We start from the raw sequence: 26,556 nt of genomic DNA on the forward strand, positions 1-26,556 counted from the left end.
AGATGAAATCATGAATAAGAACTAATTAAAAATAGAATTTAACTACATTAGTAATTTAAGATTGAGCCGGGAGGAAGAATGAGTGCACCACCCATTCCCCCGGTTGTCATCTATAAAATCACTATTGTGATTAATATTTATGATTAATTTATGCAGTATTTATGATTAATATGACCGTCAAACAACTACCACTCTCCGATCAATGTCACTTTTGATACATTTCTTTTAGTTTATTTACATTAATGATGTCCGGTATCCAAATGTCTTAAAACTGAAGTTCTTTTACAGAGTCGTGTTAGATATTACTCAAGCTCAACTTCCAGATGATGTGCGACTTGCAATTGAAAACGAACTTGGACGTATCTACAAGGACAAGCTATCCACTGTGAAATTTGCTGTTAGGTCATCTGCTGTTGGTGAGTACTGAATTAAAGAACCTTTTATAGGTAAACGCTGTTTGGAGACAATGTCGATCTAATTGAATAGCGCACTAATATTAATTTTATAATGCTATGCTTTTCTTAACACGACGAAAAAATATTGAAATTCTGAATTGAATATGCATAACAATTTGAATAGAATATGAATATAGAATGGAATTGAATATGAATAGAAATCAAGTTAATAGAAAACTGGCCTTCTGGTCCCATTATTTACTTTTAATTTGACTGTGGAATGTTCCAAATGAATAGAAATTACAATAAAAATACAACTACTGTCCCATTATTTTATATTAAATTTGTCATAATGAGTATACTGCATTTTTGTTTTCATTTATTTTTTTATTTTATTTTTTTTACCGAGGAGAATTATTGCTTTCCAGGAGAAGACAGCGCCGAGATGTCATGTGCTGGACAAATGGACACATTCCTTGGAATTCAAGGATTAAATAATGTAAGGAACTTAATAATATTTTAAGCTTTACTGGAGTGTTCTGAAATAAGATTCTGCGCTAAGTTTTATACCTAAGAACAGTAAGGACCGGTAATTTTCTCTTTAAGTTCAAGAGAAAAAATAAGTTGGTTCTGCCATATTCCTTTTGACTATGTCCTGCTCACAACTTGTTTTGCTATGATGTCACTACACCGTTATATTAACTATTATATTAATATTACTAATGATACTGGGATTGCGATGCTTCGGTTAATATTTATTTATAATACAAATGATTGTATCCTGGCTTCCATTGAAGAATATCTGTGACGACATGCTCCATTATAAATAAAATAACTTATTCATGGTCATGAATTGCAGGACTGTTCTTAGAGCTTCGAAATTCGCCTGTGTTTGTTTGTATGAATTACCGAAGATGAAATAACAGTATTTATATGACGTAGCACTTATTTATATGACGTAGCACTTATTTATATTTATGTTATTTTATTTTACGGCTTTTTGACATATCTCTTTTTAATTGATTTATTTATAATGGAACATTTACGATTGGGCAGTCATCATTAGACGATATCTATCATCGTAAAAAATAGTTAAAAAAATGCTTAATTATTATTCAGTACATTGTCCATTACCTACTTCTTTAAACAGGTTTTCACGGTTTTCATTTAGATCATGGATGCTGTGAAAAAGTGCTGGGCATCGCAGTTTTCTTTTGTTGCAACTGCGTATAAGAGGTAAGCAAGCAAAAAATGTTGTCTTCTTTTATTTAAAATTTAAATGAAACATGATATTTAAAAAAAAATTAATAACTTTTATATTATACACTGAAAAATAAATTTTCAGAATCAGGTGGGAATCATTTTTTTAAATTAAAGTTACACTCCTCACGTACCACGGATGTAGGAAAAATTGATTTGGAATAATGTTTTGGAATAAAATATCTCCTCAAAATTGTTGACACATTTTATAATCTAAGTATAAACACATATTTTACAGTTTCTGGAAGAATTTATCAACTTGATTTTCTCAAATTACTTTAGGCATTTAATCCATAAACGAAATAGAAAACGGATCAACATACATTTAAGAACATTTATAATAACCAATGGAAACACTCATAATGATGGAATACATTATATACCTCCTAGTCTTGTAACCTTATGGAAATTAATTATAATAAAAATATTTTTTTATCATCACTCGGTTCTGAAATTTTCTTTAAATTTTTTGAAGTAAAAATTTAAACGTCTACAAAAAAGCAAATCAGTTCATTTCATAATCACAAGGTTTAAATATGGCTGAAAGTACAAAAGAGTATATACGCAAAATCCAAGTAATCATTTAAATTAAACAAGTGACATATTTCATACAAAACTTATGAGAGAAATAAAATTATAAACATTTATAAAAGGGCAAGGTTCCATTCGTTATTAAGCAGTTTTCAAAGGAAAATCAATATGCCCCAGAAATATTCACCATATCGATCCTTATAATTGAAATCGAATGTTTAACAGGCCCGATCTGAATTCTCTCTCTCTCTCTCTCTCTCTCTCTCTCTCTCTCTCTCTCTCTCTCTCTCTTTCAAAGAGATGATTGTTAATTCAGAATTGGACGGCCAGATGCTTTCTTTACATAGAAAAATAGTGTTCTCTGGAATTCAGCCTATAAAAAGCAATGACTTAAATGTTTTTGAGTCATTGCTTTTTATAGGCTAATTTCATTTTTATTGCCAAAATTTTCCTTTGAAGCGCTTTTTCATTGGTCCGAACAGGTGGAGGTATCTATGTGCAAGATCTGCTTGTACGGAGGATGAACGAGTGTTTCAGTGAAACTGCTCCCAGAGTAGCGTTACCATACAGTTCCGACAAGACATCTTTGTCTTCTTCCCCAGGCCATTCATACATTCCACATTGTTTGTTGTCGATGGCCCACCACTGTCCCTCTTATCGGGAATCACGAAAGTCCAATGAAGAAACTCATTCCGACGCGTTTCAAACATTCATAACTTCTGAACACAAACCTCTTTCAAAATGATGATTGATTGCCCCTACCGCAGCATCAAAGAAACCTTATCACCGCAAGAGAACTTTCACACGAGACCGCATTTGCCAGGTGTTTCCCATTTCGCACTGAAATGTATCTTATATCAGCGTTACATTATTACACAAAACTTTTAATCTAACTATTAGTCAAAACTATTAATTATCCATAATTAAAAGTTTTGACTGCGATATATATGGTGCAGTAATACTTTGGCTAATATTTCATCGAAATAATGCCTTGTTCATAATTTGTGATTTCAGACGCAATGGACAGTTAATAATCACTCCGATGGCAGTAGTAATTCAAGAGATGGTTCCTTGCGAAATGGCCGGGGTTATGTTCACTTGTGATCCAGTCACTAGCAACCCCTCGGTAATCAGTATTACAGCTAATTACGGACTAGGAGAGGTAAGATGAAGTGATGAGAGAAAGTAATGTTATCATAATTATGTACTTGATGGTAGCTAATCATTAATTAAGTTTGCTATAAGTAGGAAAAACTAAGCTAATATTTATCCAATAGATGCTAGATGCACAATTGGAATTGTAGAACGATTGCTGTTTCCAAATGAAGTTACTAACTCTGTCTTCTTGAATGATAAACCATGAATCTTATCAATTGTTAAGCAACGCAACAGTTCTGTGTGTGAACACATTAAGCAGCATTTTTCAACAGGTTTTTCCCCTATATTAGCAGAAATCTTATATGTGCATATCAAGCAAGGCGCAAGAGAATAACGAAAGGGCGGTAAATTTATCTTTATATCTTAATAGTAGTGGCATAATGGCATAGTATTTAGGGTTAGGCACCACCTGTGGTTTCCCACATCTGCGCCGTATTTACTCTGTGTTGAAATGCAGAACTACTGCATAAGCCAGAAAAAAGTGTAGTTATGTTCTGTTGTTGTGTCTCTGGCTACTTGGCCGCAGGGCCCCCTAGTGGAATACTATGTTCCTCGCCACCACCACTGGGAGGTGAGCCAGACTGCCTTGACACTCTGGCTGATCTCCGCCAGGATCGCCTGAGCTTTCTGGACAGAGACCAAAAAAAAAAAAAAAAAAAAGGGAAGACAGTGGGGAAGATAGTAGAAGTGGAGGAGTCAAAGTAGGTAAAAGGTGGAGGATGAGGAAAGAAGGCATCCTCCAGCGGAAAGAAGATGTGGGGAAGGGAGAAGTAGGAATCATCCCTGGTCTGGGGGCCCACCGAAGGCCAAGGAAAGAAAGGCAGCTTGCAGTACAAGGGAGATCTGCAAAGTTGGGAAGGTGCAACGGGAAGTGACTGAGTTTGATATATATCAGTTCAGTGCCAAGATTCCAACGCGGAAGATGTCCAGTTAGGTGTTCATTCAGTTCTGAAAGTGGCCGGTGATAAGAGAAGAGCATATACGATGAGAGATCATAGCGGTTTCAGGAACGACTGGTGCGGATGTCTATGTTGTGCGATCAGACGTGGAGAGATGATACCAACGCCTTTTGAAAACTGCTGAGGCATACCTGCTAAAAGCTAAAAACGCTTCTTTTGATTTTAACAGGTTGCTTTCTCGACTGAGTGTGATTAAATTTATATTCAATAACAGTTGATTGCGTAGGTCCAGGTAGATATTACAGGAGTGCATTACGTGGTGCCAGTTCTCCAGTTCTCCACAAACACAATGGGCATCGTTTACAAGCCGAAAGTCCTGAAGGTCGCTTTTTGAATGACCCATGTCCTGTCAGAAGAAAGGTAGCGTGTAAATTAGGGAAGAACCACCACCCAAATCTTTGTTTGTTGAGGTAGGAGACACTAGGTAGAAATAGCTTGGTAGTAATGCCTTTGGTGGAATCATCCAAACGGATTTTCCAGAGGGAAACAAGTTCCTGCCAAGTACGGCGGAGTTCTTGTTTCGGATCTGCATTGACTATAGTTTTTATCCCCAGGAATTCAGTTTCTTTGTTCTTTCTGATGGCATATGAAAGCGCTGTGAAGGCCGCTTGGAGGTCAAGGGGGATACAACCTGTTAATACTTGTAGTGCTGCTGTTGAGGTCATTCTATAAGCCCGAGTCATTTTTAATAACATCAACCGTTGTATCTGTAGAATAACGTTCCTAGTGCTGATGATGGACGAACGATGGAACCATAGCAACGCTGTATGTTACGAACGATACAAAAACAGCTGAATAAAGAAGGTGGAGTGCAGTTCCCTTAAGACCGCACTCTTTGCGGGTGAAGCGAGCAAGCATATTGATATAATTTTTGGCCTTCTCTTTCATGGACTTTAGATGTGGCATGAAAGTTCTACGATCATCTAGGGTGACGCCTAAATATTTGAATGAACGTTGATTCTTGAATGCATGTCCTTTATAACAAATGGTTTGTGGTCTGTTAATGTCAAAACAGCCTTTGAGAAGCAGGGTTCTGCTTTTATCTGTAGAGATTTCCAGCTTATTCTCTTCAGTCCAAACCGACAGGGCATTCAAGACTATGTTGGCTCTGGTCTCAATAGTTGCACGAATAGGGCCCTCAACAACGATAACCAGGTCATCCGCATATGAGAGCTGTGTGGTGTGGGAGAAGCCATGCAGGAGCCATTCATCCAGAATCATATTCTAAACAGCTGGCCCCAGAACAGAGCCCTGCGGGCAGCCTCTGGTGAGTTGGCGGGTGATACTATGAAATTTTGATTTCATGGTAATTTTTCTGTTATAGAAATAATCTGTAAGACATTTGAAGATGTTGAGGGAGCAGCCACCTCTGGCTGCTCCCTCAAATATTCTGGCTCGCCGCAAGATCCCTGACCACCAGAGGGTGTCAAAAGCTCCCTTAAAATCTATAAAAATCGCCAGTACGTAACGAGCATCAGAAGTATCCGCCATCTGAGTGTTTTTCAGTAGTGCATCAATAGTTGAGCCTTGAAGCCAAACTGGAGTGTAGAGGCTTTATATCTTAATATGTATGTATGTACACTGCCCTACCATTAATAGCAGGACAATTGCATACTTACAAATAACTTTTATTTAAATGAAAATTCATAATGCGCGCCGAAGCCTTTCTCCTTTATGACAGCCTCTAGTCTATGTGGAACACTACCAGTGTTCTTTTCGTAAATGTACTCCGATATTTCTGCCGTTCGGCATTCAATGCGGCAACCATTTCAGCTCTGTGTTTGGAAGTCTCTCTCTTCACACACACCTGACGATTCAATTCAGCCCATATTCTCGCTATATGGTTGAGGTCAGGGTTCTGGGCTGGACTGGCCAGTCCAATTTTCCGACGCTCATGCTTTCAGAGCAAATCGTCACAATGCAAGCAGTATGACTTGGAATGCCGATACAGGTGAAGGGCTTTCCTGACGTACTGCTATATCGTATGTAAAGCATCATTGTCCGGGACGTTTGATTGACCTCAGAATTTATGATTATGTCCGAAACAACTAAAGGTTCTTAGTCTAAATCATGATATAAACAGCCCCCACACCATCCCACTACCTCCGAAAAAAAAACTTCATTGTCAGCACGATACAGCCGGTCAGGTAGCCTTCTCTGGTCATTTACCACTCCCAGGCACGACCGTCAGACTGGTAGATCATGTATCGTGACTCTTAATCCAAAGTACGGCTTTCCATTGGTCTGCGGTCCAAGTACAACGAAACTTACACCAAGATAGACGGCGTCTGGCGTTAGTCAAAGTGATTATGAAAAAGAAACACTTATTTCTTTTTTCATGTTGGGACACACACTGACATGTGTCCCAATCGTCTCATTGAGGGCTTGTGTGTGCTGCTTCAAAATGAATCCCCTTTCCGAGGACGCTTCCCTGCACGATTCTCCCGTCACATTTCTCATCTTCGAAGGTTCTTTACCTTCAGTTCCTCTTCTTTATTTCGTGACGATTTCAGCATCAATCCGCAATTCCATTTTAAAATCACATCTCCAATCGTCAAACTAAGGATCTTCAGTGTCATTGAAATATTTCGTACAGTCCGACTGCTTATGTGGCACCCCATTTTCCTTCCATTCTGGAAGTTAGCATTATCATTAGTAGAGGCATATGATGCAAGAAAGCAAGCTTATGCAGCATCAGCCAAAAAAAAAAAAAAAAACTTCCACTTCACCCCTCCATTCGTTCGAAATACCTGTCCAGCTGAGCCTTAAATTTATTTAGGCTATCAACTTCCACAACAAGGGATGGAAATCTGTTCCACCAACCAACTACCCGCTGGATAAAGGCAAATTTCCGCACATCTATCCTACATCTGTCTTTCCTCAATTCGAATTTATGCCCTCTCAGGTGATTATTCTGAGCAAGAGGCAGAATCCCATCAGCATTGAGCATACTCAAACCATTCAAGACTTTATACACCTCTATCAGATCACCTCGCCAGTACCTAGTCTCCAGACACCGTAATTTGCAAAATTTTAGCCTTTCTGCATAAGAGCAACCCTTTGTTCCATTCACTAATCTTGTTGTCCTTCTCTGTACTCGTTCCAGCAGCTCTACATACTGCTTGAAATGAGGTCTCCAGACTTGTATACAGCACTCAAGGTGTGGCCTGACAATTGCCTTATACAAGTGAATAATCACCTCCTTATTCCTGCTAGAAAAAGTCTTGTATATCATTGACAAGACACCATGACCTACACTTGCAGCCCGTCTGCACTGCTCAGAGAAATTTATATCTACCTGCACAATTACCCCCAGGTCCTTTTCATTCTCTACCACTGTCAGTGTAGTACCACAGAGTTAATACGTTGCTCTGGGGTTGCTGTTACCCATATGTAGTACTTTACATTTGTCATTGTTAAACTTCATTTGCCAACTCTCAGCCCAACTGCTCAACCTTTCCAGATCCTTTTGCAGCAGCAGCATAGCATCAGTAGTGTCCTTAACAACCCTGCCAACCTTTGCATCGTCTGCAAACTTGGATATTAAGCTTGATATATACCATCATGAATATTATTTATAAATACAGAAAACAATAATGGAACACTGAACCCTGAGGGACTCCACTAATAACATTAGTCCACGATGAGCAGTGTCCATTGATTACCACTCTCTGTCTTCTCCCTTTCAACCACCCCTTTATCCATAGCAGCAATTTGCCACCAATGCCACACTGCTCCAATTTGTGCAGCAGTCTTCCATGTGCAACAGTATGATCCTGCAATGCTTCTTTAACCAGTGCCTCCATTAATTTTCCTGGAACAGAAGTTAAGCTCACAGGTCTATAATTACTTGTGTCAGCCTTTGATCCTCCTTTGTGAATTGGGGTCACATTTGCACATTTCCAGTCTATGGGTACCTCCCCTGAGTCCAAGGAAGCTCTCATAATTATGGCTAAGGGTTTGCTTACTTCCTTTGCTGCCTCCTTTAATATAACTGGATAGATCCCATCCACCCCAGGTGCCTTTTTTGTGTTTATCTTCAACAATTTCTCCTCCACTTTACTCTCAGTTATTACAAGATTATCTAGTTTACTGCCAGAGTTAAATACACCTCTGGCATTCCCCTCGCTGAATAACTTCTCATGTGTGAATGTCGATGCAAAATATTCATTTAGTTTGTTAGCTACCTGAGCAGGATCATCAACAGTTGAACCATCGATAACTAGTGGACTAATCTGATTCATCCCCTTCCTTCTAGAGTTTACATAAGTAAAGAACACTTTGCTGTTTTTCTTTGCATCCCTTGCCAAAGATTTCTCGTAATCTGCCTTCGCCTGCGTAACCTCCTTCGTAACTTGGTTACAGACTAGCTTATATCTATCATAGGCTTCTGTGTCACGTGTTAATTTATATGTATCCCATGCATTTTTCTTCTCTGCCATATGTCTTATTAGTTCATCTGACTTTCATTTAGGCCTAAACATTGAACAATATTTCTTAGTTGGTATGTAAAGGCTAGTAGCTTCCAAGATAAGTTCTTTGAATGCTTCCCATTTTGAATTTGCTGTTGGTACAGTTGGTCCCACCGTAGAGAAGAGAATTGAAATACTGTCTCAGAGCATCGTAGTCGCATTTTCGAAAGCAATAACCCTTCCCTTTACCCCTGATGGTAGTTACCCCCTTGAGTAAATCCCACTTCAACACACTGTGATCACTTCCACTTACTGGTTCCTTTATCTGCAGATTCTTAATGCATGAAGAATCACTACTGATAATCAAATCAAGAGTATTACTCCCTCTAGTTGCCTCCGGAACATGCTGATGTAGAAAACAATCATCCAATAAATCCACAAAAGCCTTGCTAGTGTGTGAATGACCAACCCACAAATTCCAATCAATCAAGTCTTTTAATGGGGAAATTAAAATCCCCCATTATAAGACTCTGATTTACTGGCCCACTCTATTTTCCTGTTCAGTTTCTTATTATACTCATCAGAGTCATTAGGCCTATAGTACACTCCTACTCTCAATTTTGATCTCCCAGTGCTTATGTCACACCAAACTGACTCGACACTGCACTGTCCAGCGATGTCGAATGGCTTCACTTCGTTGTATTTTATATATTTCTTAATTAATAGCATAAACCCTCCTCCCTTTCTATCCTGTCTATCCTTTCTGTAGACATTGTACTCCCCAAATTCTAGTTCTGCATTCCTTATATCTGTGTGACACCACGTCACAGATATCCCAACAATATCCGCCTTTGATGCTCTGAGCAATACCTCAAATTCATCAAATTTATTTACTAAATTCCTAGCATTGGTACGGACGCAAGTATACATGCACCTGTTCTTTTTCTTAGCTACCCTAACACAACCCATGTGTTTACTTGTACCGCAATGTCTCCCAGCAGTCTCTGAAATATCCTGCATCTTGTTTTTCAGGCTTCTGCTCATTCCAATAGAAGCAGTGCAAGAATCACTTTCACCTCTGCCAGTGACTACTGTTAATCTATTATTCCGTGTATCCTCCCAAGCTGGCAGTTTTTCGACCCACCTAACACTGCCTCGATAGCATCAGCAAATATTCTTGCACCCTTTCTATTTAAGTGTATCCCATCCCTGTAGAAGCAATCCCTTCTGTTAACAAGCATAGACCACACTGAAAATAATTCTACCCCTTCAGCCTTGCACATTCCCTCCAGGGCCGAATTGGTTAACAAGGCTCTCATCATATACTCCCTCCTATCGTGTCTGGGAAGAATTGTAGACACTTTCAAATTCAACACTTTTCACGGCTTTTTTTCAACAGTGACCTGTACTTCTTAAGTAATCTCGCCGGCCTTCTACTCTTAATATCATTTGTGCCAACGTGTACAACTATATCACCTTTTGTGCCTTTAAAAGATGATATCCGCTCTACAACGTCATCAACCTTTGCCCCTGGCAGACATAAGTTTATTAACTCCATCGTCTTGCATTCACAGTCGTACTGCTGTCTCCTCGAAGGGTAGAATAACGTATACGAATAGTTGTGGTTAAAACCAAAAATCACAGTTACCGTTGATTACTCAAAGTAAATACAAAATAATGAAATATTTAATGCTTAAAAGATGACAGTTGCCATAAGATGTGATTATCTTTGCAGTCGGTGATGTCTGCATCCGCAGAACCAGATACAGTGCTGCTGAAACGGGACATCAATGACAGTTTAATGTTGCTGCTCATCTCTGTTGGTTGCAAAGCGAAAAAAATGGTTATCCAAGGTAATTTAAGATGCACCTTTTAAACCAAAACATTCAAGAATTCAACTTTTACTTTTTTTTTTCTGGGTGATACTCTTTCGCTCAAATCATTATTATTCTCTCTTTTCTGTTAAATTAATGAAGAACCTCAAGTACATGCTACTATAAGTGTTGACTTTTCGTATTTAGAGAGTGGTGGAGTTCGAGAAGAAGACGTAAAACCATCCGATGCCCAGAAATGTTGCCTGTCAAGGAATCAAGCTCTTCGTCTGGGACAAGTGGGTCTGCTGGTAGGTAAACGGATGTGACCACTTTGTGGCACAGAGTCATTGCTAAATTCTTATGCGAAGGCCGTTTCCAGAGCCGCATGAAATCAAATTTTCTCGTTGTTGGTACACGCGTTTACCTTTCTTCTGGTTTCCTTACACTGAACAATTGAACTTGCTTAAACCAGTCATTGATTACGTATATCTTACCTCAATTATGCCCAGGCGCGAAGATGTGTACAGGCTTTACTTTCTTTGTGCGACTGTTTCGAAAGTTTGCTTTTCGATTCAATAAATGTACTGGAGTAGATTCAAAAACTATTCATATTAACTTTTTCACTATAATAATATTATATTCACTACTATGATATTAATATTATACATAATAATATAATCATAATAACTATTTCACTATATCGTTATTGGTTAACAGAATAGACTGCTATAAAAATGATAAATGGAAAAGGAAAATTACAGAATTACTTATGTTTTTCTTAGAGTAATGATTCTTAACCTTTCCAACGCTATGATCGCGTTTCAATTGAATAAATGTTACGTCAACAACCGTCCTGTTTTTCCATTTTTTGTTTTATTGAAATAATGGAAGTAATCTTAATTTATTATTACGGAAGTTTTATTAACGTGTATTCAGTCAATATTAACTAAATCATGTTTATTATAAAATGAACAAGGGTATAGCAAGAAAAGCAATGATTGGTTCTAGGTCCCTCACTAGTCCTTTTTCTTCTTACGTACTCCATATGGAGCCAGTAAGCCGTCCTCGTGGTAGTACAGTTGGTAGAATCGTCGTACTCCCCCACACTAGGTGGAAAACAATTGAGTTCGAGTCCCGTTGATGAGGTTAGGAATTTTATGGGCCTTTTTCACAACGTGCCTAAATTAGTCGGTCTTAGGCGAGAGGTAGCATGGTTTTTTCTCCAGGGAACTAGGGGTTTTCTTCCAGCAAAAAAAAATCGACCATAGAACAGTAAACACAGAGCAATATTGACTCACTCGCTGATGCTCCTGAAATCATACTACAAAAACAATAACAATAGCCAGCAAGCCTAGTTACTGACTTAGCAACCCCCTCTTGATTTACTTCTTTTGATCTTTGATCATTGCATGGACCGCATGTTACATACTAGTGGACCAGAAGTCAGGGAACTGTATCTTAGAATGTAATGGCTGTCCTCCGTTTTGCTGAACCATTTAACACTTCGAACCATTTAACATTTAACGAACCATTTAGCACTTCGAAGAGATGTTTCTTGACAGAACGTAACTGCTCATAATGGAATAAATCGAATGGAATTTATAGTTCATGGATTCCTCAGCAAAGTTTCAGTTCACCCTAATATTTCATTCAGTAAGCAATAAAGAAATGCTCTCGCAATTTGTAATGCACGTTAATAAATCCTTTGCTCTTAAAATATGTCTGTATTAAACTATAAACTGTAAGTTACTGCTCTGTAATTCAATGCATTTAATTTAATATAACCTTAAACATTTATTTTAAGTAACATTATCTGTATGTCACATAATAGACCACTTCAGTAATGTTTTGGAATAATCCTCAGGTAGAAGACCAGCATTCAACACCAAGAGATATAGAGTGGGGTTTAGCCGGAGATCAGATCTACCTTTTACAGGTATGTGCATAAACGCAGTGAAATCAAAATGGATTGGCGTTAGGTAATTAGCAATATTGAAGTTTTAAATTACAGCTTGAAATTTCCTAAATTACACTTCACTGACTTATAATTTGAATAATTTAGAACTTAATATAATATTCAGGTTTTGTATTGTGATTATCACTAAAACAATTAGTGTTGAAATATTAACTGCATGAAGTGTGAAATTACATTTAATATTGGAAAATTTTGTTAAAAAATTCAGATTTTGATGTTAAAAAATAACAATCGTGCCTGGATTTGTTTGACTTTCAGTGCTGGCTGCTAACTTTTAATTAATTGTTTATCTTTCAGTCTAGACCAGTGACATCGATTGACATTGAAAGCGATTTTGAAATTAAACACGAATTCGACACAGCTATAAGAACAGAGGAAGAGTATATCGGGACAATGCACGTTGGGTAATGCTCTCTCCAAAATCTTCATTAATAAAAGCTTGAATATAAGTAATGAGTATTCATTGCACCAACAATAATCTCTTTAAAGTTTCCTTTAAAATAAATAAATGCTCCGTAAAAATGACTGCCCATTCTATTTTTGCTATTACTTTATTCCTATTTTTTTCTCTTTGTTTTAATCTATTCGTACTTTGGTAAATTGAAATGATTGATTGAAATCTGTTAGATATTTGTAATAAGAGAGGACGACAATATATAGATTGTTTAATCGAATTTATTCCAACATTATACCTGTTTAATAAATCATACCCAAATTAACGGTACAATCTTAATGAAAACAATATCTTCTGTCTTCTCAACCCTTCAACCCATATATTGTGTACTAAGTCCTGCTACCTTTCGTTCTCGAAATTCCCATAAAAATCCGGGTAATTTTATCGATTATCTTCTCTCTATGTATGAATTCATTCCATCTCAATGCTATTGTTGGCCATTAAGCATGGAACTGGTTAATCTAAGAGTGCGATGGAAAACTAGGGCATTGCTTTGATGTTTTTAACTTTAATAAAAATAAAAACAGGTAGTTTTTTTATTATTTAATTTTTACCTTCTAACTCTCTCCATATTATTATTTTTTTTTATGAAAACCCCAAACACGAAAGGTATCAAAACCTATAGTACTTAGTACCGTGCATGGGTTGAAGGAGAAGTATGGGGGGGGGGGGGGAGTGCCTGAAACTTTGCTCTAGAGACTAAACATGGGTTTCACCACTTCAAGCCTCCAATAAGCAAAGTGGTGGTATTTCACCGGTTGATGAAAGTCATCTACCACCTTATATCTATTTTGTTGCATTAGTATAAGGTGAGGTTCCGATTTTATTCACTAATTATAAGTTAAGCGTTGGGGAAACAGGCAGTTTTGTATTTATGATATTAGATTTCCTTAAAGATATTCCCAAGCAGTCCCAGCAATTACATAGTAATTTGCAATTTTTGTAGTTTATTTAATTTTTATTTGGTTTGGTGATGGATCACTTTATTGTTTGACTCCAATTTCTGGTTATGGGAATCGTATTTCCCATTTGCGGAAAATTCATTAAACCATTATAACGGCGCTGCAGAGAACACGGGATTTAAAATTGGACTCGGTCTTCCTTAGTAGGCAATTAAGGCCATGAAGCATCAGCATAAATTATCTGTAAATTGCTTTATTAAGCAGTAATCTTACTGTTTGAGGTATGAAAAACTAATTTACTGGGAGAAAAAATTACATACTTCTGTTAGAGACCAACGTCAGATGACATCAGTGATTTCTACCTTCTCGACTGAAGTACTGTTCGGTCTCGTAATTTGATTTAAATCCTGGTACAGAATTTAGGTTAAATCTGTCAAAAGGTCAGTGAAAATTTTATTTCTAGAAAAAGTAGCAAATGCTGTTGGTGGGCAAAATTTGGGATGGGAATGGGGGCAATTGGGAAGAACTCGTGTCACATAAAAGTATGGATAATCAAGCTGTCGTCAGGCAATGTCATCTCTTTTCGAATAGCCTGAGCGGCACAGTGGTATCGTCACCCTCTTTCATCACTTGGAAAAGGCCCGGGTTCAAATCCCGTCAATGTCGCGACAAACGTTTATGGGCTTTTTTTACTTTGTGGCCGAGTTAGTCGGTTTCAGTTTTAGCCAGCAAGGCTACAACTGAGACCGCGGAAATTTGGGTTTTTCGTTCAGCAAAACATACAAATAAACTAGAGAACACACACAATTCACGAATATACACTTCTTCAGCAGATTAATTTATATTCTGGGTGGCTCTTGTGTGACATTCATATTTCTGTTTTTGAACAATTCTGAGTTATTAAGGATTTGGTAAAAGAAGGAAAAGTTCCTAGGTTCTCATGAATGGAAGGTTTAAAATAATTGGAGCAAAAGCGGATAATAAATACAATAAAAACGTAGCTTTAGGAGGCTTTTAGTAGTGACTTTGAAAATTAGTTATAAACAAACGAATATATTTATATCAAATTAATTAATTACTTTTATGTTTTTAATGGCAGAGAGGTGGCCCCAGGAGCTTTCAGTCCTATGAGTCTGTATTATATACAACAGATAGTTGGGCTGGGATTTCAAGTAAGTGTATATTTTAAATCTCATTGCCAATTTCATAACATTCTTTAACATTATTATTTCTGTATGGAGGAAGTGGTAGTGGAAGAAGTAATAGTAATAAAAACATTTCACAGGCTGCCGGCTAAGTCTCTTGTGCAACTTTCGACAATTAGGTTTCCTTTATAGAGATGCGGTTCACGGACATACTTTTTTTTTCCTTATTGATTCTTCAACTTCAACTTTTTCTTGGCTATGCGATCCGCGTATTTCCTATACGTTTTACTCATTTATTCACACATTTCTTACTCTCCGCACAACTTCTGAAGTGCAAACTTAGCTTGAGTGCTACTTACAGATTATATCGTAAAAGGCTCTGTTCTGCGTGAACTGTTATGGAAATTTAACATAGAGGCTATAGATGTGGCTATAGGTGGCATAGATCAGTGGCTATAGATTATTGCACAATAAGAAAAGTTCTGATATTCGTAAAGAATTAAGTATTGATACAATACTAGATAGAATCTACAAATAGAGTGGAAAATGGATTAATAATTTGGATAGCATTAGCATTAGCATTAGCATTAGCATTAGTAGAGGCATATGATGCAAGAAAGCAAGCTTATTCAGCATCAGCCAAAAAAAAAAAAAAAAAAAAACAAACACCACTCCCATTTCACCCCTCCGTTCGTTCGAAATACCTGTCCAGTTGAGCTTTAAATTTGTTTAGGCTATCAACTTCAACAACAAGTGATGGAAGTCGGTTCCACCAACCAACCACCCGCTGGCCAAAGGTAAATTTCCGCACATCTATCCGACATCCGTCCTTCCTCAATTTGAATTTATGCCCTCTGAGGTGATTATTCTGAGCAAGATGAAGAATCCCATTGGCATTGAGCATGCTCAAACCATTCAAAGCCTTATACACCTCTATCAGATCACCTCGCAGGTGCCTAGTCTCCAGACTCTGTAATTTGCAAAACTTAAGCCTTTCTCCGTAAGAGCAACCCTTTGTTCCATTCACTAATCTTGTTGCCCTTCTCTGTACCCGATCCAGCAGCTCTACATCCTTCTTGAAATGAGGCCTCAGACCTGTATACAGTACTCAAGATGTGACCTAACCATTGCCTTATACAAGGGAATAATCACCTCCTTATCCCTGCTAGAAAAATTCCTGTATATCATTGACAAGACACCATGAGCTACTCTTGCAGCTCGTCTGCACTGCTCAGAGAACTTCATATCTGTCTGCACAATTACCCCCAGGTCCTTTTCATTCTCCACCACTGTCAGTGCAGTACCGCAGAGTTGATACGTTGCTCTGGGATTACTGTTTCCCATATGTAGTACTTTACATTTGTCAATGTTAAACTTCATTTGCCACCTCTCAGCCCATCTGTTCAACCTTTCCAGATCCTGTTGCAGCAGCATAGCGTCAGTAGTGTCCTTAACAACCCTTCCAACCTTTGTATCATCTGCAAACTTGGACATTAAACTTGATATCCCATCATCAATATCATTCATAAACACCGAAAACAACAACGGACCCAACACTGAACCCTGAGGAACTCCACTAATAACATTAGTCCACGTTGAGCAGTGTTCATTGATTACCACTCTCTATCTTCTGCCACTCAACCATCCCCTTATCCATAGCAGCAATTTGCCTCCAATGCCACACTGCTCCAATTTGTGCAGCAGTCTTCCATGCGCAACAGTATCAAAAGCCTTTCTAAGATCCAAATATATAATATCAAAGTTATTCCCTGCATCCAGTTCTTTTGTGACTACATCATAGTATCCAATCAAATTGGTCAGGCAAGACCCTGCCCTTAACAAACCCATGCTGCGTCTGAGCTATAATTGAATTCTTGTCTAGATGATGCTGCAGTGCTTCTTTAACCAGTGCCTCCATTAATTTACCTGGAACAGAAGTTAAACTAACAGGTCTATAATTACTTGTGTCAGCCTTTGATCCTCCTTTGTGAATTGGGGTCACATTTGCACATCTCCAGTCTATGGGTACCTCCCCTGAGTCCAAAGAAGCTCTCATAATTATGGCTAGGGGTTTGTTTACTTCCTTTGCTGCCTCCTTTAATATAACTGGATAGATCCCATCCACCCCAGGTGCCTTTTTTATGTTTATCCTCAACAGTCTCTCCTCCACTCTCCTCTCAGTTATTACAAAATCATCCAGCTCACTGCCAATGTTTACTTTACCTGCATCATTCTCCTTCCTGAATAACTCCTCATGCATGAATGTACCTGAGCAGGATCCTCAACTGTTGAACCATCAATATCCAGTGGACCAATCTGATTCATCCCTTTCCTTCTTGAGTTGTAAATATGTAAAGAACTCTTTTCTGTTTTTCTTTGCATCCTTTGCCAAGGATGTTTCGTAGTCTGCCTTTGCCTGCCTAATCTCCTTTGTGACTTGGTTACAGACCAAATTATATCTATCATAGGCTTCCATGTCACCCATTAATTTGTATGTATCCCATGCATTTTTCTTCTCTGCCACATGTCTCATTAGTTCATCTGACAACCATTTAGGCCTAAACCTTGAACAATATTTCTTAGTTGGTATGTAAAGCCTGGTAGCCTCCAAGATTAGTTCCTTGAATGCTTCCCATTTTGCGTTTACTGTTGGTAACATCATCAGTTGGTCCCACTGTATAGAATTTAAATACTGTCTCAGACCATCATAGTCGCCTTTACGAAAACAAAAACCCTTCCCTTTACCTCTGATGGTAGTTACCTCCTTGAGTAAATCCCACTTCAACACACTGGGATCACTGCCACCTAGTGGTTCATTTATCTGCAGGTTCTTAATGCATGAAGAATCACTACTGATAATCAGATCAAGAGTATTGCTCCCTCTTGTTGCCTCACGAACATGCTGATGTAGAAAACAATCATCCAATAAATCCACAAAAGCCTTGCTAGTGTACGAGTGACCAACCCACAAATTCCAGTCAATATCTGGGAAATTAAAATCTCCCATTATAAGAGTCTCTGATTTACTGGCCCACTCTATTTCCCTGTACAATATCTTATTATACTCATCAGAGTCATTAGGCCTATAGCACACTCCTACTCTCAATTTTGATTTCCCTATACTTATGTCACACCAAACTGACTCGACACTGCCCTGTCCATCGATGTCGACTGGCTTCACTTCCTTGGACTTTATGTGTTTCTTAATTAATAGCATAACCCCTCCTCCCCTCCTGTCCTGTCTATCCTTTCTATACACATTGTATTCCCCAAATTCCAGTTCCGCATTACTTATATCTGTGTGACACCACGTCTCTGATATCCCAACAATATCTGCCTTTGATGTTTTGAGGAATACCTCAAATTCATCAAATTTATTTACCAAACTCCTAGCATTGGTGTACACGCAGGTATACATGCACCTGTTTCTATTCTTAGCTACCCTAACACAACCCATGTGTTTACTTGTACCGCAATGACTCCCAGCAGTCTCTGAAATATCCTGCATCTTGTTTTTCAGGCTTCTGCTCATTTCAATAGAAGCAGTGCAAGAATCACTTCCACCTCTGCCAGTGGCTACTGTTAATCTATTAGTCCTTGTATCCCCCCCCAACTAGCAGTTTTCCGACCCACCTAACACTGCCTCGATAGCATCAGCAAATATTCTTGCACACTTTCTATTTAAGTGTATCCCATCCCTGTAGAAGCAATCTCTCCTGTTAACAAGTACAGTCCAGGCTGAAAAAAATTCTACCCCTTGAGCCTTGCACAATCCCTCCAGGGCCGAATTGATCGACAAGGCTCTCATCATATACTCCCTCCTATCGTGTCTGGGCAGAATTGCAGACACTTTCAAATTCAACCCTAATTCACGGCTCTTTTTCAACAGTGACCTGTACTTGCTAAGTAATTCCGCCGGTCTCCTACTCTGGATAGGATGCATGCAGCAAAGAAGATTATGAAATATCAGCCAGTTGGCAGAAGAGATCCTGGACGTCCGAAGAAAAGATGGACTGAGACCGGAACAGGCCACCTAGCCTAAATCCTTGAATGGATGATGAACATAGAGGTTGTAATAATACATTTTATTTTAGAATATATCATCTCTAAAGCCAGTCGGGCAAATGATATGAAAATAGTTTTAAAATAACTTGTAATAAAATTGAATATGATCTTTGGATAGCAATATTACATTGATAAAAGATGCTTTCTCTATCACAGCTCATTGAAAGAAGAGAAAGAAACGACCGTTCAGCTAATCCATATTATCGTCAAGGTATGACGTCATCCTGTAATGTCATGATGTTAAACCTAGTTGACGTAAGTATTTTCAATGTTTTAGGTAAACGTTAAATACCAGAAATTAAAGATAGTTTTCTTGTAGTGTCTATTCTCATTTCTTTTGAAACTGCTATTCGAGTTCTACGCTCAATTTGTTTCTAGGAAAGTGTCAAATATTGCTGGAGGTGTAAAGTTCGTGTGGGATTAATGGAAATAGATAAAAGTGGGTCCGTAGGCACCTACTGCAAAAAGAGTAACCAAGATGGCATCAGGCAATGTCTTCTGGTTGCAACAACTCACTTAAAGGGGCTTAGAGGGGAACAGGTATCCTGTGTGTTATCAGACACTGATGGATCCAATATCTCTCTATTACAGAAGATTTAGGAGGAGTCCGGTTGGCCTGCCTCCCTGAAATCCATTCATGCACACCTTCTCGATGGTAAGCCCTGTTACGCCACTTAGGTGGCAACGAACGTGTAGAGTGGTTCTCTTCAAGACGCCTGGTCAGTGTGAAGAGGAAAAGACCAAAGCCCCAACATATGACAGCACGACAGAACGAATGGCCCTCAGTCCCCAGCAGCTTTCACTCTCCCTCTTACGGCAGCGAGAGGATCAGAGTGGAAGCAGAGGGTGCTAAGAATCTCTGGGTACGACCAGGCTGCCATGCACGGAAACTGAACTTGGCCTGTTATAACGTTAGATCCGGTCTGCGCGAGTAGCACAGTGGTATCGTCACCGTCCTCCCCACACCGGGTGGAAAAGGCATGGGTTCGAATCCCGTCGATGACGCGAGGAACTTTAGTGGGCTTTTTTCACTCCGTGGCTGAGTTAGTTGGTCTCAGGCGTAGATAGCAAGGTTTTTCTCCCCAGTAACTGGGGTTTTTTTCGTCCAGCAAAACAGGCAAATCGCAACATACGCAATTTACAGAAACAAATATGGGTTAATGTATTTAATTACGGGAACCCTAAAATAATAATAATAAATAAATAACGTTAGATCACTCATCGGTGAAGACAGGATATTAGAGCTGGAAAAGGAATTAGAAAATGTGAATTGGAACATCATCGGTTTGGCTGAAACAAGAAGAAGAAATTTATCAAAATAATAATAATAAATAAATAACGTTAGATCACTCATCGGTGAAGACAGGATATTAGAGCTGGAAAAGGAATTAGAAAATGTGAATTGGAACATCATCGGTTTGGCTGAAACAAGAAGAAGAAATTTATCACTTATAAGTTTATCAAGTGGAAATCTGCTGTACACCAATGGAAGCAGTGAAAGGAGTGAAGATGGAGTTGGGATTCTGCTCCATAAAGATTTTAAAAACAACATTTTGGAATTCAAAGGTATATCACCAAGGGTGTCAATGGAAGCAGTGAAAGGAGTGAAGGTGGAGTTGGGTTTCTGCTCCATAAAGATTTTAAAAACAACACTTTGGAATTCAAAAGTATATCACCAAGGGTGTCAAGACTAATATTCAAGATTTCTAAGAGGTACAAGCTAAAGATTATAATGATTTATGCACCAACATCGAGCCATGATGATGAAGAGGTTGAAGAAATGTACACTGAAATTGAGAGTCTTCTAGATGAGCAGAAAACCCACTACACTATTATTATGGGGGACCTCAATGCTAAGGTTGGAAAAAGACAAAACAGTGCAGAAAGGGGAACTATAGGAAATTTTGGAATTGGTGAAAGAAATGAAAGAGGTGAAAGACTTGTGGAATTTTCAGAATCTCAAGGACTGTCAGTAATGAACACTTTTTTCAAGAAAAGGGTGAACAGAAAGTGGACATGGAAGAGTCCAAATTGATTAACTACTAATGAAATCGACTTCATCCTCACTAACAGAAGATATATTGTGAATGATGTTACCGTCCTGAATAAGGTAAATGTTGGAAGTGATCACAGAATGGTAAGATGTACACTTGATATAGATGTAGGAAAGGAAAGGAAAAAACTGACTCGAGTAAATAATACAAAGGTCTTTGAGATAACAGAAGAGGAGAAAAAGCAGTATGTACTGGAACTTAAGAACACGTTTGAGCTTCTGCAGACTGCTCAGGACCAAGATATTGACGAGGAATATTACAACTTTCTGAAAGTGATAAAGCCCAAGAAACCTATAGGGAAAAAGAAATCCAAAGAAGAAAAAATTAGTCAAGAAACACTTGTCATGATGAACCGAAGAAGACAAATGAAAAGCAAGAAAAACACTGACAGGGAGAAAATTGAGTATACTGAGTTATGCAAAGCCATTAGAAAGAGACTCAGAGAGGACATAAGAAGATTTAACACAAGAAAAGTAGAACAAGCATTAAGGGAAAACAAAGGATTTAAATCAGCAGCCATGAGCAGTAATACAGAAAGACAAATGATACTGAAACTGAAGAATAGCGATGGTGTACTTATAAACAGCAGAGAAGGCATAATTCAAATAGCAGAAGACTACTATAGAGAATTATACAAGGAGCAGGGGAATGATGACAGCAGTGGGGAATATGGATTGCAAAGTAGCAACACATATGACATACCCGATATTCTTCCTGATGAGGTAGAACATGCATTGAAGAAAATGAAGAATCAGAAAGCCCCGGGAGAAGATGAAGTTACTGTAGAGTTGTTAAAATTGGGAGGAAGAGACATAACACAAAAACTGGCAAGGCTCTTCACTAAGTGCATTAGAAAAGGTGTGACGCCTAAGCAGTGGAATAATGCAATCATAGTTTTGCTGCATAAGAAAGGAGATAAATCAGAAATTGCAAATTATAGACCAATTAGCTTATTATCCCACATCTACAAGTTGTTCACAAGGGTCATTACTAACAGATTAGAAAGAATACCTGATGAGAATCAACTGAAACAGCAAGCTGGCTTTAGGACAGGATTGTCAACTATGGATCACCTTCACGTAATATCACAGCTAATGGAGAAAGCAAATGAATATAAAACACCATTATGCCTGGCATTTGTGGATTATGAAAAGGCATTTGACTCCATACAGCATAAGGCAGTGTTTCGGGCACTGGAAAGACAAGGAATAGATACCCCATATATTATGATTTTGAAGGAAATATATGAGAGTGCTACCTCCTTTATTAGACTAGACAAAGAGAGTAGGAAATTTAAAATTGAGAAAGGAGTTCGACAAGGAGACACAATATCTCCGAAGCTGTTTACTGCTGCCCTTGAGGAGGCTTTTAGAAGATTAGACTGGTCGCAGAAAGGAGTCAATGTGAACGGAGAGTACCTAAACCATTTACGATTTGCAGATGACATTGTGGTCATAAGCCACGATCCCAAAGAATTAGAGGAAAATCTTAATCAGTTATGCACAGTTAGTAAGGATTTTGGACTAAAGATGAATATGGCTAAAACAAAAGTAAAAGTATGCCACATAAAGGGAAATAATGATTGAAGGAGCAGTAATTGAAAAGGTGGAGTCATACACTTATCTGGGAGTTATTAGCTGTAATAATGATAAATGGCTGGAAGTCAAGAGAAGAATAAATTTTTGATGGATAGCATTGAGGAAATATAGTCACATACTGAAGAGCAATATCCCAGTTTGTCTGAAACGTAAAATAATGAACCAATGTATACTCCCCACCATGACTTATGGAAGTGAAACTTGGGCACTCACCAAAAGAATGGAAGAGAAGCTGAGAACTACACAGCGAAGAATGGAACGAATTATATTGGGAATCAGACTGTTAGATAAGAAGAGAAACACATGGATTAGGCAGAAAACTCAAGTAAAGGACATTCTTATCAAAACTAAAGAACTAAAATGGTCTTGGGCAGGACACATAGCTCGAAGACATGATGACAGATGGACTAAGAAAATAACAGAATGGTATCCAAGAGGAGCTAGAAGAAAACCTGGAAGACAAAGGCGGAGATGGATAAATGAAATTCATGAATTTGTAGGTAGTAAATGGATGGCCAGTGCTCAAAACAGGGGGAACTGGAAAGTTACTGGAGAGGCCTTCATCCTGCAGAGGATTGAAAATGGCTGATGATGATGATGATGAATGAAAGGATGAAACGAAACCAGTTGAAATTTACGGAAGATTTAAGAAATAACTAGCAAATGGATGGAAGATTTCAAAATTTCTGTGTATCAGTAAATGACAGCGTACAATTAACTGCGCTGTCAGAGCTGAACATTTTCCGAATTGAATGGAAAACCAGATAATGATTGCTAAGTGGTACTCTGAGGTAGATGATAGGGACATGTCCCCGAGAACGTTATAAAAAGATACAACTTTACCACAGGAACACGGTGTTTTCGGTCAATGTGACCATAAGGATTCAGTCAGAAATAACAATAAAGACAAAAGTAATGTCTTCGAGTGTCTACTCCTCGTGACATATAATGGTTCGTAATTTATCACTCCATTGGAAAGGGCTGTACTCAAATTTGTCGGCCTCTGAATAAATTTTAAAGGAACTGTTAAGTCTTGATGGGACAAGTGCATCTGAGCAGCATTAGAACACGCTGAGAAATTGCTCTATATGCTGCAAGTTTTTACAATACTTAATGAAGGAAACTCTGGATCACTATCTAACACTATAGTACACTAAAGGGGTGGGGGATGAGAAGATTCTTGTTGTTATGGTTATTGGCTTTTAAGAGAATCGGGGACTGGCATGCTGCTCGGTGTATATTGTCTGTAAATTGCTTGTGTTCTGTGGTCGATTTTCTGTTGCTGGACGAAATACTCGATTTTCCCAATAACGATTTAGATATTGTGGTGATACACGGGTTGTGTAATCAATGTGCTACATGCGTAATGATTGCAACAACAACATTGCAATTTTATTTTATTTCATTATATTGTCCTCCATCAATGGATTTTAATAGCTCTTTGGATTATCTGGAACATGCACTATTTATGTTGAAGCCTAATCACGTAATAATCACTACTGATGCAAATGCTAAATCAAGTCTATGGCATAGTTCTACAACAGATGGGAGAGGTGGTCTGCTTGAAGAATTTATATTTAATCACAATTTATATGTGATGAATATATCCAATCAGCCGGCCACATTCTCTGGACCTATGGGGCAGTCCAACATTGATGTAACTATAGTAACTTCTGGCCTACGACACTACATCTATGATTGGCGAGTTATCTCTGACTGGACATCTAGTGACCATAGAGTTATCTCCTTTTTATGTAAAAACTGTTACAACTTTAGTTCGTCAACATCGAGTGCCTGGGTTGGTTCGGTTCTCACTGAAAACAATTGATTGGTCTGCGTTCGATGCATCAATTCTTATGAACTTCTCTGTGATAAGGCAACGTCAGCTAATAAAATATTCGGCTGACTCTCTTGCTGTATTTATACAGGCTTCAATTATAAGAGCAGCGTACAAGGCTGGTAAGAAGAAAGTTGCTAGATCGAAATCCTGTCCTTGGTGGACTTCAGAGTTAACAGTATTAAGGCGAGCAGTAAACAGGGCTAGAAGACAGTATCAACGCCACAGACATTGGTCCTCCGAGGTTGCAAGGCTGCACGATGAGTATTTGTCCTTAAAAAACAACTACAGTAGGAAGATAGCTGATCAGAAACGGGCGACATGGACACTTTTTGTGAAAGAATCGGGAAATTCTAACCCATGGGGTTTACTATATAAACTGTCACGTGACAAATTCAGGTATGGGGAAGTGTTTAATACTGTAACCACGGATATCAGTGAGACTATTGGTTGGAAGGACTCCGTTGAGATATTAAGTAAGTTATTTCCAACTGACGATCCTCAGGAAGATACTGAGTATCAAACTGGCATACGTAGAGATAATCGGCTCTATGTAGCTAGAGAAAATACTGCGGAGTTTACGATGGAGGAACTTACAAGAGTTTTGAAGAAGCTTAATCTCACAAAATGTCCTGGACTTGATTTAGTCGAGAATATATTTATAACGAGGTTCTACAAGTCGTTACCTAATATCCTTTTATTAATGTTTAATAAATGTCTAACAGAAGGGCTGTTTCCAACGTAGTGGAAGATTGCATTATTGAAGTTAGTTAGAAAACCTGGGAAGCCACTAACTGAACCTAAATCATATCGTCCTCTCGCTCTTTTGGCAAACCTTGGTAAAATCCTTGAAAGGTTAATGGCATTACGGGTAACCGACCTGCTAGTGCAGCAGGATATGATATCGCCTCAGCAATATGGGTTCACTCCTGGGAAATCCTGTGAAGATTGTCTAGTGGCATTTCGAACGCATATTGAGAATTCTACATCCAAATATGAATTAGCAATGTACGTGGATTTCGAAGGGGCATTTGATACTGTTTGGTGGGAGGCAGCGATGGCTCAGTTAAGAAACGCTGATTGTTCCAATGAATTATATATGCTTTTCAAGAGTTACTTTTCAAATAGATATGTGCTAGTGAAGTCCAAGCACTTTGAGATACGAAAACAGGTTGTGAGAGGATGTCCTCAAGGCTCCGTCTTGGGACTCCTTATTTAGAACCTAGTTTTACAGAATTTGTTGGTTCGCACATTCCCTAATTGTAAGGTGCTGGCATTTGCAGACGATCTGACAATTATAACTGCAGGACGATCGCGCTCACTCTTAGAACAGAGAGCTAGTAGTGTGCTGACAGACTTAAGTTCTTGGGCTCAAAGCTTTAAGCTTGCTATTAGTCCTTACAAAACTAAAATGATGTTATTTAAAACGGCTTTAGATATAAATCGACCTCCTCAGATCAAGTTGAATGGTGTACAGTTACTTATGGTCCTTGATATCAAATACCTGGGAATTATTGTGGACAGTAAGTTATCATTTCACCAGCACTTATTATATTTAAGCAATAAAATCAGGAAATTTTCTGGTGCTATCATTAGAATTTCAAAGTCTGACTGGGGCCTATCACATAAAACACTGTTTCTGTATTACAAGGCAGTATTTCTTCCTATCACTACGTACGCTGCAGGAGCCTGGTTCCATAGAGTTAATATAGCTACGTTTCGGGCTAAACTAAATTCCATACAACGCATCATGCTTCTTGGTATTCTAAGAGTGTACAGAACGGTGTCCACTGCCGCGCTGCAGGTGTTGGCCGGAGCGCTACCCTTGGATCTACATTTGTTGTATCATGGTTTTTGCTACCGTATTAAGAGGGAAATTCCTACAGAACTTTTTGGTATAGAGATAAATATTCGCTCTGACTGTAGAGGCGAAAACAAAAGATGTATGAATGAAATAATCAATTTATGGCAGACAAGATGGGATACCATACCTACTG

The 26,556-nt window shown here is 38.4% G+C and overlaps 1 protein-coding gene across 1 annotated transcript in view; it reads left to right on the plus strand.

Annotated features, from left to right (window-relative positions):
- The window catches only part of LOC150080559 (uncharacterized), a 92,610-nt gene that overhangs the window by 40,500 nt on the left and 25,554 nt on the right, over positions 1 to 26,556 (plus strand). Inside the window, exons 15-24 of the mRNA XM_090380735.1 lie at positions 289 to 416; positions 824 to 894; positions 1,567 to 1,631; positions 3,201 to 3,348; positions 10,451 to 10,568; positions 10,737 to 10,837; positions 12,394 to 12,465; positions 12,802 to 12,908; positions 14,960 to 15,032; positions 19,227 to 19,325. Coding sequence (XP_090236861.1) covers positions 289 to 416; positions 824 to 894; positions 1,567 to 1,631; positions 3,201 to 3,348; positions 10,451 to 10,568; positions 10,737 to 10,837; positions 12,394 to 12,465; positions 12,802 to 12,908; positions 14,960 to 15,032; positions 19,227 to 19,325 — 982 coding nt within the window. The remainder of the gene's footprint in view (positions 1 to 288; positions 417 to 823; positions 895 to 1,566; positions 1,632 to 3,200; positions 3,349 to 10,450; positions 10,569 to 10,736; positions 10,838 to 12,393; positions 12,466 to 12,801; positions 12,909 to 14,959; positions 15,033 to 19,226; positions 19,326 to 26,556) is intronic.

This window comes from Mastigoproctus giganteus, chromosome 9 (assembly GCF_048544385.1).
Source record: "Mastigoproctus giganteus isolate SK-2022 chromosome 9, ASM4854438v1, whole genome shotgun sequence".
NCBI classification, from domain to species: domain Eukaryota; kingdom Metazoa; phylum Arthropoda; class Arachnida; order Uropygi; family Thelyphonidae; genus Mastigoproctus; species Mastigoproctus giganteus.